Source organism: Crocodylus siamensis, chromosome 3 (assembly GCF_052110815.1).
Source record: "Crocodylus siamensis isolate JL-2025a chromosome 3, ASM5211081v1, whole genome shotgun sequence".
Lineage (NCBI taxonomy): Eukaryota > Metazoa > Chordata > Crocodylia > Crocodylidae > Crocodylus > Crocodylus siamensis.
In genome coordinates, this window is record NC_143397.1 from 125,300,054 (window position 1) to 125,317,398 (window position 17,345).

General features: G+C 45.2%; 1 protein-coding gene across 1 annotated transcript; it reads right to left on the reverse strand.

The window, feature by feature from the left end:
- Positions 1-458: 458 nt before the first annotated feature.
- Positions 459-15,949, reverse strand: CFAP90 (cilia and flagella associated protein 90). Its single transcript, XM_090039143.1, has 3 exons — positions 15,704-15,949; positions 6,210-6,326; positions 459-2,183 (listed from the first exon to the last, which is right to left on the reverse strand). The coding sequence occupies exons 1-3, from the start codon at positions 15,890-15,892 to the stop codon at positions 2,004-2,006; spliced, it is 486 nt and encodes a 161-aa protein (XP_089895269.1). The 5' UTR covers positions 15,893-15,949; the 3' UTR covers positions 459-2,003.
- Between the last annotated feature and the right edge of the window lie 1,396 nt (positions 15,950-17,345).

Here is a 17,345-nt window from a genome sequence, read left to right on the forward strand (position 1 = left end):
CTGAACTTGATGTCCTGTGGCTGCTAGCCATCAGTTTCTCCAATGTGAGGTACTAAATGAATGCACATTTGGCTTCCCTAATGTGCAGTTCTGAAAGCACATGCTTTTGAAGTGATGTTTAATGCGCAGTAGCCTATTTTCTGCCCATTAGAGTATTTGCATATTTTTACATGGTGTTTTATTGCACATTAAAATGCACATGCAGACATGCCCTGCCTCACCTACAACTTGCATCACTTCCACTTTCTAACACCTGGAGGTGCTTATTAGTTGATTTTTGTGAAAGCCACACACCAGAAGTTTTTGAGTAAAAATAGCCTAAAACTATAGCTCTGATCCCATAAGGACCTTCAACCCCTTGAAAATCAAGCTGGTAGTAACTGTCACCTTTTACTTGCCCAGTCTTACTTTGAAGAGACATCACTTTTTGAAGCATACTCAGTGAACAGTTCCTGTGGAAGAGCTTTTTATTATTTTTAAACAATAGCAAAAAACCCATGAGAACTAAGTTATTACAAAATTCCAGAACCCAATTTGAAAGTGGCATTTAAAATATTAGCTTCAATAAAAGCCATGTGTAATAAAAGTTACAGAAACATTTAAGTGCACATTAGAGCATACTATATACAACAATGTATTTTCAGGCTATGAAAGAACTTTCAAATGGATACTACCCAGGCATTGCTGATGAGCTCAGACTGATGAGCTCAGACTGGTGGGGCAAGTAGACCATCACATGGGAGCAGGGGGATTTGCTGCCAGCCGGGCATTCCAGCTGGGAGCAGGAAGACTATAAACACTCCCTGCTCCTGGCCAGCTGCAGCCCCCACCCCACCAGTCTGAGTTCACCAACTCAGACTATCCAGATCCATCAGCTTTGTTTTAGAATACATGATACACATTGATTTTTAATTTCTCCCTCCTTTGTCTAACAAGCTGGCTGATGCCATAGATCTCGTGGTGCTGTAATTTTCTGTTCTCTTGGGTATTCACCAAGGCCTCTTCTACCTCCAAGGTACTGAAGTGCAATATAATTCTGCTCTACTCAAGGTCATGAAAAAAGTTAACACAAAATGTAGGCAGATCCTCCTTCTGCTCATTATGTTTACAATTCAAAGCAGCTCAGCAGCATTTGGCTCTGTCAGACTTTGAACTATCCAAACCTAATTTTCTATGATGATCATTTTTGATATATAGGTAAACTTCAGTGCAGCCAACATGAAGCCAGGTTTTCCTTTCCCTCATGCTCTCCCTTAGAAACAGCAGAAAGCACAGACAACAATTTTCTGAGAAGAACATTGGTTAGTGCTTTAAAAGCTGGGATCTCCTGTGTCCAGTTAACTGCTCTGCCCCTGCACAAGATCTTGGGCAAGTTTCTTAATCCACAATGTTGCAAACTGGGTGAGTACTATTTAGACTCAGTTTTTAAGTGCTAAGCAGCTCATACTGATTTCAAGTCAAGTGCACATGAAGCTGGTCTAAAGTTCAGCACCTCTGAAAATCTGGCCATTACTTCAGGTGCCCATTACTGAGTCAGGCATTTGGGAACATTGTTCCAAGGATAACAACACTTAGCCACTTCAAAGAAACATTGTGAGGAATGAGTTAATATTTGTGAAGCCTTTGAAGAAGGAACTTGCTCCTATAAATGATACATGTTGTTATAATACACTTTTAAGTTTATGAATGGGATTATATGCTATATATGACCATGGTAGCAGGGCACTGGACTTGAGGATCCAGGACAACCCTTGTGGAGCTGTGTTCCAAAGATGTTCAGAATTACTGGGAGCATCATTTGCAAGACTTTCATTTGATTTCAGGTAAAGATAAATTTGAACTAAAGAAAGGGAACAGCTACTACAGCTTTATTTTGTATTCAGACCATACTAGCCCATTAAATGTCAATGTTAGAGAAAAAGAATGCAAAACAATTATCTACTTATTACTGAGAACCCTATTTTTCACTATGTGTATGCATCTGGTGACAGCGGACAGGAGCTTTAGCAGGGATCTAGGCTTGAAGAAGATTTGTCTAGCAAGCAAGCAATTCCATTTTTCCTGTAGAATGCAGCCTTCACATGGTTAATCCTTGCGTGATCTCTGATCAGTTCCTCAACTGGCTGGTTGATGCGCCTTCCGTATTGTGAAGAGGACAAAACAGGAATGGGTCTCACCATTTCCTGTTAGAAGACCATTCAGAAGTTACACTCCTAATCAAATAATCCAAATGCAGAACATTGTGCAGATTTATAGCACTAGCTTGCTGTTGCAGCTGGTGCCAAACAACCCTTCTGCCCAGATACAATTATATAATGTGTAGCTGTAGAAAGGTGCCACTTATTGAGCAGAAGGATAGTTTCAGCCATGATTTAAACTCTGCTATTGTCCTCGTTTGTGGCCAAACTTTTCAACAATAGTAATGGAACATAAGTGCACTGGCGGGAAATTGGGATAGGGAGATTTGCCCCCCCACATGTTTTTACAGACAGATTTCTCTAAGACTAGTTGCAGATCATGGCACAACTAATTTATATGCTCTTGGTGGTGGTATAGAGGTTTCATTAGTACCTATTTGGGAAGGCCTGCACAATTTACTTATAGGTTATATGTCTGGGTAATTACCCATTCCCTTATTCATGCAGATTAAATTCATACGTCCCATTGCACCATTGTATATTCTCCATATATATGACCAACTACAACAATTTCTATTAACAAAATAAGAGCTCTAAAAATAATCTCATTGACTCAGAAACTCATATGCAAGAGGCTTGTCCTAAAGTCACTACAGCACCAAGTCATTGATAAATGGTCTTAAATAAAAAGAGAGAGAAATTTCTGTAGGATAGAGGGGATCTGGACATTGGCAATGCGTAGGGGGTGAACATGCACCCACTGAGATTGGCAGTGCACCCCTGAAAGGAGCACCACTGACACTGCCAGCAGAGCCTGTGGGCAGTTGCTGCTCACCACCACCCCTCTCGCCGCTGCCACTGCCGGTGGCGTCTGTGGGCAGTTGCCAATCACCGCTAGGCACTGCTGCCAGTAACAACTGCAGGTGGTTGCTGACTGCTGGTCAGCGCTTGCCATCCTGCGCCCGCCCCCACCTCCTGAGGCACACATTGTTCATGGATCTGGAGACAGATTAAACTTCCAGAATCAATCTGGCTAATCCAGAACTTTATCTCATTTAGAAAATGTTGCAGAACCTTCCTCTCCAGAAAGGCCTTTCCTTTATCAGAATCTTACTCAGAACATTGACACTGCCCTGATACTGTTTAAACCCAGCCAAAAGACAAAGGGACATTTATAATCTAAAAAAGGATAATAATAAATAGAAGCCCAACTGCCAGCAGAGGTCTGATGACAAAAGTCCCTGACCAGAAGTGCCCCTCCTTTTTCATGCCCTTGTGTCACAAGGTATTTAGCAGAATTCTTAGATTTGCTGGGATCCGACAGGGCTGCACCATGAACACTTCTGCTATGGCTTCAAACTTGCAACTTCAGGGTTGCCAACTATAGACCTTAACACCCAAACCACCCCAGCCCCTGCTAGAAGTACCAAACACCAAAATTCTGGACTTGTATGGAGTCTTGTGGGCCAGGTGACATGACCCTGTACACAGCACAAGGGGCTGGTGCATGGAGCTGCTCTGTGGCTGGACCAGGCCCACAGACTGACCCTGCCAGCAGCATCCAGCCCAGAGACTGTCCCTGTGCTACTCATCTATACCACTGTCCTAGAACATAGCATCCTGGTTGTATACCAAACTCCATTATTCCCGACATGGAGCTGGAATCCTTCCTACTTTGACATAACCTCCTCCAGCCGTGTCCTCAACCCACTTATTGGTAGTTGCTCACCCCTCTGAATTGGTCTGGTCCCTCTAGCCCTCAGACAGAACCCCTGCCATATCTGGGGGTGACATGTCCATTAACTTGTTCTTCTTGGTTTCAAGAGAGACAGGGAGAAGACCTAACACCACCCTGGAAGCACACAGCCTTTTCTGCTCCAGCACATACAGAGGAAGGAGGATGAATGCTCAGATCCACCCCATAATGGGAAGCCCCTCCAAATCCCAGCTCCTACATGGTCACAAGATCACAGAAGAACAGCCTCTATTCCTCCTGTCTCCCACACTCTGGACTCAGTTAATGTGGGAGGGAGGCAGGGAAAGGGGATCAGAAGGAGATCTCTCAGATTGCACCTTATATAGGAGAGCAAGAAGAAGGATTCATTCATGGAGGGGCACAGACCTGAAGATCTCAGCTTCTATTGATAGTGCAGGGGAACAAGAGAGTGAGAGGCCATAATGCACACCAAAGTTCAGGGCCATTTGAAAACAGCCTGTTGATTTTAGAACACATAGAAGGGTCAGCTGCTAAATAGAAAAGGGCTCTCAACCCCAAACATCACAGACTGCCACTCCAGTACAATATTTGAAGATAACATATTTTCTTGCATACCATACAACCCCAAATAAGACACACACCTTGTTTTTGTGAAGGTAGAATGAAAAAAAAAATCCAGATTTAGGACCGCACAGAGCAGGGAGAGACCCTAATCTTCAGCTTGCTAACCCTCCTTTTCCTGCTATGATATTGAAAAGAGTTAAAAACAGCTCACTTACAAGGCTGTGAAATAGAAGAAGAGAATAACTAAAAGAGAGCAAAATTGCCAGAAGAAGAAACTTTCTTGCTTGGTGGAACATCAAGCCTTTAGAGCATAGGTAACTGGTGTCTCCTGAGTCCGGGAGGGCACCAGATTGCCTATGGGGCAGGGGGTGGTGTGTCCCCCAGTGGCTGATCACCGAGCCAGCGGTGAAACCAGAAGTGCACTTCTGGTTCTGTGGCTGGCACTTTCCAGAGGGTGCATGGCTGACCTCAGGGGGGCGCATGTGCACCCGCATGAGCCCCCTATGCATCACCAATGCTGTAGAGTGAAGAACAATGACCAGTTAAATCATGTGACTCCCTCAGCTGCCTAAATACAAATGTCACTGCTGCTGTGAGCAGGAATCAAAACTGGGTGCCTCTATTCTGGCAGAAAAATCAGTTTTCCCACTTAAGACACCCACCCCAACTTGTGGGGAGAAGCATTGGGGGGGGGGCTGTTTTTTGGGAAAAGATGTATTTGGTATGTGGGAATGTATAGTATTTGTCCTCCTGAAAGAAAAGGAATATGGAACTGGAAGGGACCACCTGGGCCACTGAGTGCATGATTGCAGATATCATTCAACAAACATTTGTTAAGAGTCCAAAAGAATATCCATTCTGGCCCCTCTGCACACCACAGCCAGAAAGTATTGATAACAAACCATAAAACCTACTACACTGTGCCACAGGAGAACAACACAGCTAAGCTTACTGGTTTCATGGAGACTATGGGAGTACCTCCCCAAATACACAGATTCACAAAATCCACAGGGAAATCAGAGATCATTCTCATGTATCTTGGAGATTCCTGATAGAAGGCCAACCCTTCCACACTGATATATGGGCTCTCTACCTCCCATCAGGCAGCTAGCTGCAAGAATTTTCCCTTGGAAATTTACAGAGCTATAAGGCAGTGGTTCTCAACTTTTTTTTGTACCAGGACCCATTTGTAAACATTGATGGCTAGTCCCAACCCAGTGCCCCTCACTCCTGACCTGCTGACCCCAGGCCCCAGCCCCTCAACGTGTGGGGCAGGGGATGGCAGTGGGGAAGGGGGAGCCCAAGCAACCCCTTACAGCTGGAACTCTGGCAGCCTGCAGGAGAAAAGCTATGATTTCCCAAGGTTTTCTCCTTTAAAGAAGAATCCAATTTTAAAGTTTGTTCATCTATTTGTAATGTTTGTCCGTGACCCTTTCATATATTCTTGCAACCCACTTTTGGGTCACAACCCATAGAAATGCTGCTCTAGGGGACTGTTCTACAGGGAATAGCTTCAGCTTCTCTCTGCTCCCCCAACTCCACTGAGTCCTGGATGTGCATAAAAAAAAATGTGGTTTGAAGTTGGGGCGGGGCAGGGGCAGGTCTGTTTGCTCAGCAAATTGGGGTCTTTGGTTAGTTGTATGCTTTTCCTACCTCAGGTTCGCAGTTTACACTTTTTTGCTCCACTGGGGTTTGTGTAACAAATGGAAACACAATGCTGGTGGTCTCCAGTGTTGTTGACACCAATAAAGTCACTTAACAAAGGTTACCATAAGGTAACTCGAGGTTACCTCTTCATTAATTTTAAGGCCACGACTCTTTGCATGTTCTCTGTCACAGCGGTGAAGTTTTTCATTGTAACCCTCTGGCCTTTTAAAAATGGAGTCATAGGTGGAAACAGTTCCTGTCTTGGAAGAAAGAGAAAATATGATTAATTTATTGTAGCATTCACCACTATATAAGTTAGAAACAATATGTTGTACAACAAACAAGTGGTACGTGTATGGCACTAAGAGCTGAAAGGGCCTTTCTACTTTTTAACAATATTTTGGGCATCCTTTTTGAAACAGTCTGGAAGCCAAAACTGTTATGAATTTTCTGTGCATCTGGCTTATCTGCAAAAACATGTAACAAGAACAAATATCTCCAGCATGCGAAAGGACATGGTTACACAATTTTTTTCACATTTCATAGCACTGCTGCTCCCAAGTAATTTATACTAACCTTTGAAAGCTTAACATTTGATTCCTTACTGAAATATTTTTTCTCATTAAATGCTTCCACCCAACTAAAGAATCACTCTGAGTGAAGAAAATAAAGGAAGAAAGCCGGCAGCTTTGGAATGCTTTTCAAAAGGCAAAGATGTAAGACGAAGCTTGTGACTCAGTCATCAGATTAATGCATATTTTGGAGTAGCTCAGAAACAGACTGCAACAGTGAGCTTTTGTTCCAATAATATGCATAGCCCACACTTGCTCTACCACATGGAAATTTAGTGAGTGAAGGAAATTACTGTATTTAGAATATCTTTTCATATTAAGATGTCGAAGGTTTTTTTAATTATTTTCCCCTTATGGGCCACAAACTTTTGTTCTTGATATAGACAAGACTCCCATCAGGAGTTTTCTGAGCACAGAAAAGCAGGCTGTTGTCTTTGAAGGGGGTGGACAGCAATACGGCACAGGTAAGGAACGGGAAGGTTAGAGACAAAAAGCCCTTTAGGACTTGGAGCGAGGGGGTAGCAAAAGCACCAGTCACAGGGCTCAAGTGCCTATATACTAATGCTAGGAGCATGGGGAACAAGCAGGATGAACTAGCGCTCCTGGTTGCACTAAACGACTACGACTTAGTGGGGCTGACGGAAACCTGGTGGGATCCATCCCACGACTGGGCGGTACATATTGAGGGCTATAGATTGTACAGAAAGGACAGAGTGGGGAAAAGGGGGGGAGGGGTTGCGCTCTATGTTAAGGAGCAATATACATCAACCCTCATCAAGACAGAATCAAAGGATGAGGAAGTAGAAGGACTGTGGGTTAGGCTACATGGGGGGCAAGGAGAAAAGGATTTGGTGGTAGGGGTCTGCTACAGACCCCCACATCAAGGGGAAGAAATAGATTTGGGGCTCCTGAGGCAACTCTCAGAGACCATAAAAGCTAAAGAGGCGGTGGTCATGGGGGACCTAAACTACCCGGACATCTGCTGGGAGACACAGACAGCAAAGTCCCACCGCTCACGCAGGTTTCTAACCTGTGTACAGGACCTCCACCTGACGCAGGAGGTACATGGTCCCACTAGGGGGAATGCCTTACTGGATCTGGTATTGGCAACGGGGGATGACATAGTAGGGGACCTACAGATCGGTAGCCATCTGGGGGACAGTGATCACCTAAAAGTACAATTCAACATAAGGCGTCGAGTGGGTAAGGTAACCAGTAGGGTGAACGTGCTGGACTTTAGGAAAGCTGATTTCAGCAAACTCAGGCGATTAGTGAAGGATGCACTGCAGAGTAGTAGTTTTGAAACGATGGGAGCCCAAGAAGGGTGGCTGTGCCTTAAGGAAGCTATCCTTCTCGCACAAAGCGAGACGATCCCCGTGCGAGGTAAAAGAGGGAAAGGGGCCAGGAGGCTTCCCTGGCTGACCAGAGAAATCCTGGGCAGACTAAGGGCCAAAAGGGGAGCACATAAAAAGTGGAAACAGCGAGAGCTCACCAAAGAGGAATATACCTCTTCTGCTCGTGCTTGTAGGGAGGCAGTTAGACAGGCCAAAGCTACCATGGAGCTGAGGATGGCAACCCAAGTAAAAGACAATAAGAAATTGTTTTTTAGATATATAGGGAGTAAAAGGAAGGCCCAGGGAGGAATAGGACCCCTGCTAAATGGGCAGAAACAATTGGTGACGGACAGAGGGGACAAGGCTGAACTCCTCAACGAGTTCTTCGCCTCAGTGTTCCTAAGCGAGAGGCACGACAAGTCTCTCACTGGGAGTGTAGGGAGGCAGCAGCAAGGCACCAGACTTCCATGCGTGGACCCTGAGGTGGTGCAGGGTCACTTGGAGGAACTGGATGCCTTTAAGTCGGCAGGCCCGGATGAGCTCCATCCGAGGGTACTGAAGGCACTGGCCGACATCATTGCAGAGCCACTGGCGGGAATATTTGAATGCTTGTGGCGCACGGGTCAAGTCCCGGAGGACTGGAAAAGGGCCAATGTGGTTCCCATTTTCAAGAAGGGGAGGAAGGAGGACCTGGGTAACTATAGGCCAGTCAGTCTCACCTCCATCCTTGGCAAAATCTTTGAGAAAATCATCAAGGCTCACATTTGTGAGAGCCCGGCAGGACAAATTATGCTGAGGGGAAACCAGCACGGGTTCGTGGCAGGTAGATCGTGCCTGACCAATCTAGTCTCTTTTTATGACCAGGTCACAAAACGCCTCGACGCAGGAGGAGGGGTGGATGTCGTATACTTGGACTTCAGGAAGGCCTTTGACACGGTATCCCACCCCATACTGGTGAACAAGTTAAGGGGCTGTGATTTGGATGACTGCACAGTCCGGTGGGTGGAGAATTGGCTGGAGGGTCGCACCCAGAGAGTTGTGGTGGATGGGTCGGTTTCGACCTGGAAGAGTGTGGGCAGTGGGGTCCCGCAGGGCTCGGTGCTTGGACCGATACTCTTTAATGTCTTCATCAGCGACTTGGACGAGGGGGTGAAATGTACTCTGTCCAAGTTTGCAGATGACACTAAGCTATGGGGCGAAGTGGACACGCCGGAGGGCAGGGAACAGCTGCAAGCAGACCTGGACAGGTTAGACAAGTGGGCAGAAAACAACAGAATGCAGTTCAACAAGGAGAAATGCAAAGCGCTGCATCTAGGGAGGAAAAATGTCCAGCACACCTACAGCCTAGGAAATGACCTGCTGAGTGGCATGGAAGTGGAAAGGGATCTTGGAGTCCTAGTGGACTCCAAGATGAACATGAGTCGGCAGTGTGACGAAACCATCAGAAAAGCCAATGGCACTTTATCGTGCATCAGCAGATGCATGACAAATAGGTCCAAGGAGGTGATACTTCCCCTCTATCGGGCGCTGGTCAGACCGCAGCTGGAGTACTGCGTGCAATTCTGGGCGCCGCACTTCAAGAAGGATGCGGATAACCTGGAGAGGGTCCAGAGAAGGGCCACTCGTATGGTTAAGGGCCTGCAGGCCAAGCCCTGCGAGGAGAGATTAGAGAAACTGGACCTTTTCAGCCTCCGCAAGAGAAGGTTGAGAGGCGACCTGGTGGCTGCCTATAAGTTCGTCAGGGGGGCACAGAAGGGAATTGGTGAGTATTTATTCACCAAGGCGCCCCCGGGGGTTACGAGAAATAATGGCCACAAGCTAGAGGAGAGCAGATTTAGATTAGATATTAGGAGGAACTTCTTCACAGTTCGAGTGGCCAAGGTCTGGAACGGGCTCCCAAGGGAGGTGGTGCTCTCCCCTACCCTGGGGGTATTCAAGAGAAGGTTGGATGTGTATCTAGCTGGGGTAATGTAGGCCCAGCACTCTTTCCTGCTTATGCAGGGGGTCGGACTCGATGATCTATTGAGGTCCCTTCCGACCCTAGCATCTATGAATCTATGAATCTATGAATATGAATCTATGAAAGTCCCAAGCTGCTAAGTAATGCAGAGTTAGCTTCAGGCAGTAGGGAGTCTAATCCACAAATACTGAGAGGTGTGCATGTTTCAGGAAAACAAAACAATTATTCAATAGAGGAGAAATATATAGATATAGATGTAGATATAGATATATAATTTACAATATCCTATTATTGATTTATGAATTTCTTTAAAGAATCAGCATTTTGACGCAAGAAAAGATCAGTTTATCACCCTAGTCCTGCAACATCTGGTTAAAAATGTGGAAAAAAGTCATCTTTCAAAAACTGTAACTTCACAACTGTGAATCACATCAAACTTTAAGAAATGAAGACATGCTCAGGTTTCATTATTTCCATTCCTTTTCTCTAAAAATATAGGAGTCCGAATAGGACTCAAAGTTTAGAAGCCCCATTAGAAGATGCCATTAGGTCATCACTCTAGTAATCAGCTAACTTGATAAAAGGAGGACATTATGTAGTTCTCTCAAAGGGAGAGAGGGCTTTTAGTTTTGTCCTGGCCTTCCAAGCAGAGGTTGCATGCAATTGGGGACCTACTTAATTTGGGGCTTCATGGATTTCGTTGAAACTGCGAAATCCAGGATTGTCTGCAAATTCCCTGAAATCAACAACAAAAATTTAATAAAAATAAAAAACTGGCTCCCCAGTGAGAACCACTGGTCTTCTTGGCCAGGAAGGGAAGATACCAACTGGCAGAGTGGCACAAAGGGCAGCTGACAAGATGGCAGCTGCCCCTTTGTCCCTCCTCCACCTGGCAGGGCCTCTGTACCAGTTAGCACTGGGAGGCAGGGTGGCATGCAGGGCACCCAGAAATCAAGATGGCTGCCATTCCCTTGTCCCTCCTCCCCGCTGGGCCTCTCTGCCAATCAGCATTGAGGGGCAGGGCCGCCACAAAATGCCACCCAAATTGGCTCTACACACTGTGAGTGGGCCATGAAAAACCCCTTGTTTTGCCATGATTTAAGTTGGTCCCTATATATAATACGTCATCTCCATTTTGTACTTTACTCTTGCATTTCCTTCACTCCCTATATTGTCATTTTATTCCGAATTCCAGAAAAGACTGAATTAATGCTGCTTAAAAGGAATGCCTGCATTATTCACTCTTTTTTCTTCTATTAATGTTGTCAGTGCAGAGGATTTAGCCTCTTGCAGATAGACAGCCAGCCTATTATGTTAAGCTCAAATTCTGTCTTAGATAATCTGTTTTGAGATCTTCTGCCATCCTTGTGCAGATGACATCTGTGTGGTTGCAGATCCTTGTTATTACCTTGCATGTCAAGTCCCTTCTAATTGTGCAATGCCTGGTGGCTGCTTATTTTGACTCTAAGCCACTTCACTGGTATCCATGGTTGTCATTTGTATCCGTTGTTAAATGCTGACATGGTAGGCTGATAGTTTTAAAAAACCTGTCAGAGTGAGTGAATCATGTAAAGCAGACAAGCAATTTGTATCCAAGGTGAGCATCTGCTATGAACTGGTGTAATAACACTGAACACTTGTAAATCATTTTGCAGACATAAATGAATGCTTGCAACATCCCTATAAAACAGCTAAGCACCTTTTCCAAGTCACATATGGGAAGTGGAAAGGAAACCTGCCTAAAGCAATATAGGGAGTAATTGGCAGAACAGGGATAAAAACTCAGCCATTCTTGGCTTCCAGTCCTATGCTCAGCACACTTACCTGTGCTTCTCTCTTCGTCAGTTTCCAAAATAAACATCTTTTTAGTGTTTTGTATCAAAGTATCCAATTAGTTTATCCCACTGGCCAGGGCGATGACTATTCTGTCTCCACCATCACACAGTCACATAACATAAGCATACCCTGAAGGTAACTTTCTGTGGCAACACGGTGTGGCATGACTCCACTCCGTCCTATCTCAGAGTGAGGCTGGGCCACACATTAACCTTCCACAATTAATGCAGATTATATTGGATATATATTCTCTGTGTGAATTGTCAGTGTCTGTAGGAACCACATTTAGAGCCAGGGCCTTATCCAGGCTTATTGTTCACCTTGCTCTCTCTTGTGTATGGTAATGCTCTGCACCCAAGACTACTTCACATTTTAGCAATGACACCACAGTGCCTTTCCCATGTCATTCTGAAACCTCCAACTGAAAATGTGAGATGTTGAGTCTGTTACCCTTTCTTTAGTGAATACTTAACACAACTGTCCAGGCTATGTAGCAAGTGGCTTTGCCATGAGCTTGGGAGGACAGCAGTGCAGGGTTAAATCTTTGGATGGAGATGACGAGCTGATTTCACAAAGATCATTAAATCACACTCAAGGCAGAATCCCTGATTTGATCCTAAAAGATCAAGAGGTGTTGGACTTCTTTTCTTGTCTGTGGTTAGCTGTTATTCACCAATGAGACAGTGGTAGGGAGTGGCAGAATTCTGTTCCTCTAATGGATGACCAAAGTGCAGCTTGAGGCTAACTCTGCATTACCCAACTATTGAATGATTCTATTACACATGTCTGGGTACATATGTCTCTATTATAGGAATAGGATTTCCCTCCAGAGACATGTAGATGTCTCCATTTTCCCATAATGAGGGCACTTAAGCACCTGATGGAGTGTCAAGTTTCATTTTGGATGAAATAGAACTCCACTCTCAGATTATTGCAATTGATGGCCTTTGTGCTAAATGTGAACCTTGGACAGAGGTGAAATGTATACTCTCAGTTTGCTTCAAGTAAAGTCTGCAGAGGCAATAGATGGTCACACGCACCTCTGGTGTATGATTTGTCTTGATTGGTGACTCAAGCAATAGTAAAATAGATATCAGCTCAAAGTGTTCTCCCTAAGAATGGAAGTTCATAGAGTTTCCCTTCAGCATATCCATGTCCCTGCCCCTAGTTCACTCTATTGAAGTTAACACACACCTGCCAGAATTAGTCAAAAAGAGTTAATTGGTAGCTTTACACAGAGTTTACCTGATCCCAGGACAAGTCAACATAAGAGCTCTAAGACTCTTCACTGTGCCACAGCTTCTCCTTACAGCACTCCTATCTGGCACAGTTTAATCTCAGACTTCACAGTAAGATTGAGTTATGTTAGCTAGATGTGCAGTTTCCGCAGGACCAAGGACAGCAGAAGTCTATAGGGACAAGGACTTTCTCTTCAAAAATCTGCCTGTGGTTACCTAAAACCAGCTGAATCTCTCAGAGGGGGCTGGTTAATTGTGTTAGATGCTTATTTCTAGTACTAGAAATATCATTGTGAGACATAAGTAAGATTATTCAAAGCAGGAAGAAATAACATTGGTTGTTGAATAGAAGCAGCACAGCATTTCACACCTCAAATGCACATTTCATTTGAGAAGATCAAAGCATTTTACATGCCTGGATGAATACATTTCTTTGAGGTAAGACAATACTGTTGCATTCTACTGCTAACTCAGGTCCAGATCCACCAAAGGACTTCTGGCTTTCAGGATTTAGGAACTTAATGGCAAGTGCTTGACCCTCAGAGCCCCTACCTAACAATGTCGATGCCTATGCTGCCACCAGGAACGTTCCCCCACATCTAAAAATCTGCTTCCATGCATTCCCAGAATTGCTTTAGTTTGCCAACACCAAGCAACTCAGTGCCCATCTTTGGCTTAAATCCAGTTGGAAGCTTCAAAGTAAGCACTCAATACCTATGTCCCTTTGGTAGTCTGAATCAGAACAAGGCTCAGGCAGACTTAAAGGACAGAACGCCTCATCATACACAACGGCAGCTGTGGCTTTTATTAAATAATAAGGTCAAAGGAGGAACTTTCCCTGTTACACAACAGACAGGGCTCTCTAAGGGCACACACTTCTCAGCAGAAGTTGGTAACTTAATCTACACAACTTTTCTCCAAGATGCATCACATCATGGACTTAAAGACAAACTATTTGGGGGGTTGCAAATAGGAGACAAAGTCCTGTGCCAATTTTCTATGCTGTTTTCATCGATTCATAGATTTCATAGACATTAGGGCTTGAAGGGATCTCGTGAGATCATCGGGTCCAGCCCCCTGCCCAAAGAACCTCACTCCTTTGGCTTTCGGTATCCACCTAAACCTCTCATTCTTGTCCTCCCTTTCTAGAAAACATGGGCCTAGGTGGATCCAGGATTTTGTAAATGGGGCTGTGGAAGCAGAAACCAGTGATGCAGGGGTGGTGGTGGCACTGCCACTCCCAGCTACCCCTGCACTTGAGCAGGCAGACCACACTATGGAAACAGTAGCTGGGGACTTCCTTTAAATCCCAGCTCAAGTAAAAATCTCCCTCTCCTCCTGCTCTCAGCACCCCCTCCCTTCCCATCCATGCTCAGTGGCACTTCCACTTCCCTCCCATTTACCCCTCTATCACCTGCTACTGCCACTGTCTTTGGCTGCCCTGGGGATGGCAGGGGGAGGAGGGGACTCCAGCGCTGCTCCTGCCCTACTCGAGCCTGGCTGTGTACTGGGCTCAGTTGGGGACAAAGGCAACCGTGGAGTTGGGCAGGCTTCTCCTCCTTGTGTAGTTCTCCACCCTCCCAGGTATTTTCTGACAGGCTAGAAGCAAGGTCAGGGAGAGAGAAAACCACCCACCACTGCTACTGCCATCATCCCCAGCTGAACCTGGCTCCCCAACTGAAGTGGGGCAGAAGCAGCTCTGAAGCGCTTTCCACTGTGTGGGCAACTGGAGACATGGGAGGACAATGGTAGCAGGGAGGGAGGAAGGGAATTGGAAGGGGGGGATGTGCCACTGAAGATGGAGGGAAAGCGGGGCAATTCTTATCTGATTTAGGGTCTTTAAAAAGTCCTCAGCTGCTGCTTCCATGGTGTGGTCTGCTAAGGGGTGCCACCATGCTAGTGCGCCCCTTCTGAATCTGCCCCTGCATTGTAGGTCATGTGTTTCTCCCTCCACAGATGTTGTAAAGAGTAGTTCCATTTTGCAAAGTGCTTTGAAAATGAAAAGTCCCAAGTGCAACGTTATCATGCTGGACTTCCTAGGGTAGGGCAAAAGTATGACATTTCAGTAGCATTGATTCATGTTCATTTAAAACGTTGACATCTGCTTTCTGACAAGTTGTGCAACCATATCTGGAGTGACTACAACCACTTGACCCCAAGTCTAATTAGCAACCAAAATATGCAAACAGATTGTTCCTGATTTAATTAAGCTGCATAGAAAACTGCCAGGAAGCTGCACTATTATGTATGCCCCTTATTAATTTCACTGGGGCTCAGCAAATCCCCATCTCACCACTTATTTTTTTCCAGCCTGTAAATTATGCTCTTGGGAACATGCAGTGTTTTCCAGCTGCTGAACACCCTTTTCAATATAATTACTTTATTTAGGAGAAATAATGAGTGTTGACCACACAGGGGCCCAGGCTGTGAAAGCAAGGGACGGATTTTAAGTGGCGACTGATTCGGGTAAAAAATTTTGGCAACACAATTCCCCCCTGCAGCTGCTTCTGCCTCTCTTTGTCTATGACTGACGTGCCTGCTCCCCCCTGCAGCCTCCCTCTCTCTTTTTACTCCTATGCCGTTGTCTCTTTTCTTAATTTTCTTTTTTTGTAGTTTCTCTATCTCATACCTCATCAAAGCTGCTCCCTCAGACTGATCCTCATTCCATGGCTTGCCCCTTTCTCTTTCCAACCTCACCTTAGCCTCTCGGTGGAAATAGCTGAGCTCTGGAGGGTCCCTGCGTCCAGGTGGGACATAAGCAAAGGCAGACTGAGCAGAGAGTGGCAGCTGGTGTTTTGCTCTTAGTAGCTGAGCAGTTTTCTCTTCATCTTCTTCTTCATCTTCCTCCTCTTTTCCAGGTGCTCTTGCATCCTGGCTGCTCTGCATACCTCACCTAGACCCCAGGTCTCCTGGAGCAATGGGCACAAAGGTGCTGCAACTCCTGCTAGCTTTGCTGTGCTCTGTGGTTACTAGGAAACCCCATCTGTGTACAACTGTGAGGTCACCACAGGGGAGAGGGAGGAGAGAGATTGCAAGGAGTCTGTGTGTCCCGGAGTGGGATTTTACTGGACTATGAATCTTCCCACATGCTGTCCAAAAGTAAAAACAAAGCAGAGACCCCAGGCATATGACAGAGGCAGATACAATCTGTCCAGGAAAGAGCTTCATAGTGTGTTGCAGGTTTTTTCCCCTGCCATGGCAAACTGTCCTTAGTCCTGGGTGCTTCAAAGCACACTGCAATTAGACCTGGGTTAAGGTAGGATGGTTGACTTCTTGGATAGGGGCAGTTCAGGGCAGCAAATCTTTCTCGAGTTAAGCAAGACATCTGATTCAGTGCCTAATGGGAAACAATTATCTGAGGTAGAGCAGATGAGGATTAATATGAACTTAAAGATTGTATAGGACACAGGTCAAAAGGAAGACTTTATCATGTTAAAGTAAAAGAGGTGTTGATCAGATTGGAAAGCAGTTAGGTACTAGTGCTGTTCCTCAAGGAGGGACCTCAGGACATATCCTGTTTAACATTATCACTTGTGACCTCAGTATAAGAACCAGATATGTGCTGATGATGGAAGTTGCAGATGAGACAAGCTGGGCAGTATTGGTGATATGAAAAAGAACTGGATAACCTTTTGAACTTAATAGAAATGGTTTGAAATGTAGCAGTAAAACTGCAAGGCAGTGCACTTCAGCACCCAGCAGGGAGGCCTGTCCCTCCCTCTCTCTTTCCCTCCCTCCCTTCACTGCTGCTTTTGAGATCTCTGTCCATGATGTACTTGAGAGCAGTAGCAGGGGCATGGTCAGAATAATCCTCTGTTCCAGGTTTGGGAAGTGAAGTGGAAGTGAATGAGAGGCAGCATTTCTATGAGCTCTGTGGAGGCAGTGGAGGTGTGCCCTGTCTTCTTACAAAATACAATAGAAATGTTCATTTTTATTATACATGCATCAATAACAGTGTATTGCAGTTTGGGATGGAAGGTTAATCATATTTCAAATACATCTTTTCTTCCAAAACCATCACATCTACCCTGGAAAATACACAGGAAAAAGGAAAGGGGAAAGAAGAAAAAAATCTCTATGCCAAGCAGAGATTTTTTTTTCCATTGGGGAGATGTGTCAAACTCTCTAGCAGGGGCATTGCTATTACTTGTGACTTTGTATAGGTGGTGCTAAAGTACCAAAGTAATAGGAAGCAGACAAACCTCTAAGATAGATTTGCCAACAATTCTGCTTTCCCAGGTTATAGTTTGCCTCTGGCTTCTGTCACGAGATACCCTAACCTAATGAGAAGGGATAAAAATAAACAACTATTATTTGCAACACGAAAATCAGAGATGTG

Bases quoted from the DNA above. Each gene is read 5' to 3' on its own strand.
- CFAP90 (XM_090039143.1), bottom strand. From the start codon at position 15,892: ATGCAGAGCAGCCAGGATGCAAGAGCACCTGGAAAAGAGGAGGAAGAT. The intron at 6,327-15,703 runs GTGAGGTTGGAA...CTTTCTTCCAAG, and splicing joins ATTTCCACCGAGAGGCTAAG to ACAGGAACTGTTTCCACCTA. The intron at 2,184-6,209 runs GTAACCTCGAGT...GTCTTCTAACAG, and splicing joins GCCTTAAAATTAATGAAGAG to GAAATGGTGAGACCCATTCC.